The sequence below is a fragment of the Corticium candelabrum genome, chromosome 5 (assembly GCF_963422355.1).
Source record: "Corticium candelabrum chromosome 5, ooCorCand1.1, whole genome shotgun sequence".
NCBI classification, from domain to species: Eukaryota; Metazoa; Porifera; class Homoscleromorpha; order Homosclerophorida; family Plakinidae; genus Corticium; species Corticium candelabrum.
The window spans coordinates 4,653,143-4,656,445 of record NC_085089.1 but is presented as its reverse complement, the minus strand read 5'-3'; the positions used below and the strand labels follow the sequence as shown (position 1 = coordinate 4,656,445).

Genomic DNA, 3,303 nt, shown 5'->3' with positions numbered 1-3,303 from the left:
ATGGGACACTCAGTTATGTTTTCATTTGTCTTCAACGGGATATTAACTAATTAGCACATTGCAGTTTATTCGAACAGATGCCCACACCAGTCATTTGAACTGAATCCACACAGGGAGTGTGTCGATTTCTACCAAACAACTGCACATGACGTGTCTACACACGCTCAAACTGAGTCTTTTGTCATAACACTACAGTACTCTGCCCGTACGAAGGACGGGTCCTGTATCTAGTATATGGAAGGTCCTTTATTGTAATATACCGAACGATACAGTACAATAAGCGTCTACAGGACTGGTAGCACTATAACAGAAGTAGAGTTCTGGAGTACTATGTAGAGGTCCAGTCGAAGACTATACATCACAAATGATTAAAAGCAGAAATTACAACAACAAAAAAAACACTTTTAAGTTAAGAGATGTTGTCTCTTCTTGCCAACCAGCATCGAAAAGAGTCTTTCAGGGTGGAATGAATGACAGCTTGAAACAGATCGTCCAAGTCGCGTTGAAGAGGCTTGCACAACATGCAGACTGCTCGTCGAGTTTCAGGAAAAATCAATCCTCTCGACCCAACCAAGAGATGCAAAAGCTCCGTCTTATACTGATGGTTAGCATCTTTGACAAGTTGGGCATAGCGGCGTTCTTTCCGGGCCTTCGTTTCTTCCACGACTGTTTCGAATGGGACCGACAGCTCAAGCATCCAGGCCTTTTTGAGGACGGCATTCCAAACAACAATGTCTGGACGAAGGCAGGTACAGGTTATATCGACAGGAAAATTGTATACTGATTCTGGTAGGTCGGCTACTATGGAAAACTGTTGACTAAGATGACGTTTTAGAAAGTCCACAAATAGTCTCAGCGTATTGTCGTGTCTCTGTTTGTACAAACCTCGATCAAGTAGACTGGGACATGCATTTAGCACGTGGCACAGCGATTGGGGTTGGTGACAGAGAGGACATTGATTGCACGAAATTTTCTTCCACAACTGTAAGTTGGTTGCTGATGGGAGGGTGTTCTGGAGTCCATTTATTGCCCATTTGAACAAGTCATCGGGTAGAGATTTTAGGGACAAGGCAAAGTGCTCAGCTTCCACGTCCTTGAATCGAGCCGCTTGACCTTGTACAGACAGGGAGGTAAGATGTGACAAATGACGATTATTTGATGATTCCGTAATCGTCTTTTTGATGTTCTTTATTTTTGATTGCAGGCACCCAGGCGAAGTATCAAGAGTTGCCAAGAAACTGCCGGCACTAAATCTGGTTGATGACAACTCAGTCTCTCTTGAAATCTTTATAGTTGCCAGGGCTCTCAAGCATTCGTCATTTGATTTAGTAAATCGAAGCAGGTTGCAAGACTGTAGTCTCTTGAAAGAATCTGACGGTTGGCCAAGTTGGAGGCCGCCGTTCTTGGTGTTAAGGAAAAGGCGAGAGACAGCTGCTGAATGAGCAAGACCGACCCATTTTTTTAAGAATTTCGTGACTACACTGTCCAATGATTGCTCGATCCATGACAAAGGAATAGATGCAATGCTCAGTAACCATGAAAGCCGCGGTAGCACCGCTCTCTTATAGAGAAGACATTTATTCATTCGGGAAACGGCTGTTTGATCGACTTTATTCAATAAATTCTTAGTAGTCTCCAGAAGCTCTCTTGAAATGTCGGCATGAGACAGATCAGACGCAATTGGAAGACCCAAGTACTTGTAGCTTTTCTTGTGTGACAAGAATGGAATCTTTTGCCCTTGTATAGAGATTTCCGGGTCAAAGACAGTTGGATGAATCAGCCTCCGACGTGAAAAAGTTGAACATTTTGCTGCATTGACTTCTAGGCCAGACCATTCGAGGAATTGGTCTGTTCGCTTGCACACAGCATTAATTTCATGTGGACCTCTTGTGACTACGACGGCGTCATCAGCAAAACTACACAAGAAAGAGTTTTGAGCCACTGACGAAAACTGATAGGCACAAGTTGGAGCGAGAGATTCTAAAGCATCAGTGTAAAGGTTGAAAACCATGTCAAAAATAGCCACTGACAGAGGATCCCCTTGAAATACACCGACCTCATAAGGAAAATTGGAAGTACACCAGTCATCTGTGCAAATGACTGCGCGAAGACCACAATATATATTGGAAATGAGATTTGTCACCATATCACCACAATTGTAATGGGACATTGCAAAGCGGATTAAGTTATGATCAACACTTCCAAAAGCATTACGCAAGTCAATCCATAGAATGGTTTGAAGCCGCTGATTGGCTTTCGCATCTCTGATAGCCTCCACCAATTTGAACTGATGTTCTTGACACCCGCTGACGTGATTGATGAACCCCTTTTGGATCGATGTATCCAGATATCCATTAGATATGAGATGCTTAAACAGAGTGTCTTTGATGAATGACGTGAACACCTTCCCAACTACAGAAGTCAAAGCAATTGGTCGGAAGGTAGACGGGTCAGAAGGGATACTTTTTCCTGGTTTAGGAATTAACTTTATGACAGCACACTGCCATAGTCTTGGAACTCTGCATTGCTGAATGCACAGATTGTAGATGTGCAGGAGACCGACAGTCTATCTATCTATCTATCTATCTATCTATCTATCTATCTATCTATATATATATATATATATATATATATATATATATATATATATATATATATATGTATGTATGTATGTATATAGCTCACTGGCCCGTTCTCCGCATGGGCAGGTTAGATTATTCCCGTTCAGAAATATGGATCTGGGCAGAAAATTGAAAGTCACACGTAGTTTCTTGTAGGCTCACACTTAGGATACAGTATGGCTTATCTAATTGCCAAGCAGGCATGATTTAGCACACTGTTTGGGCTCCATTTTTGACATTTCAGTGTAGTGCTTGGTGCAGGTACAGTGTGGAAGTGCAGTGACACGTCTCTTCAGTGATCCGGTATAGCCGGCTATCAAACTTAAACCTTACAGAACAAACACCATCAATTTAGTATTGTAGTCTAGATAAGTAAAATCATCTACAGATTGCTCAACCCAGTCTGATGGTACTGGTAGATAGCATTGTGACGTAACAATGGCAAAAACAATGAATATATTGAAATTTTAGAGTGAGCATTGCATTCTTAGTTATGAGAAAACAAATCTACGCCATGAGGTTGAGTTTACGTAACGGAAGTTCCTTCAAATTGAGTCTATCAGGGGCATTCAATCTCCTTCTTGAAAGGCAAACAGCATAGTCATTCTACTTTGCACTCCCAAAAGGGGACCTGACTGAAGCTGGAAGCCGACGCCACCCTGCCCATGTTCTTACCCATGTT

The 3,303-nt window shown here is 42.1% G+C and overlaps 1 protein-coding gene across 1 annotated transcript; it reads right to left on the bottom strand.

Annotated features, from left to right (window-relative positions):
- Nucleotides 1–237: 237 nt before the first annotated feature.
- On the bottom strand, nt 238–2,554 carry LOC134179943 (uncharacterized). Its single transcript, XM_062646983.1, has one exon. The coding sequence runs from the start codon at nt 2,168–2,170 to the stop codon at nt 410–412; it is 1,761 nt and encodes a 586-aa protein (XP_062502967.1). The 5' UTR covers nt 2,171–2,554; the 3' UTR covers nt 238–409.
- Between the last annotated feature and the right edge of the window lie 749 nt (nt 2,555–3,303).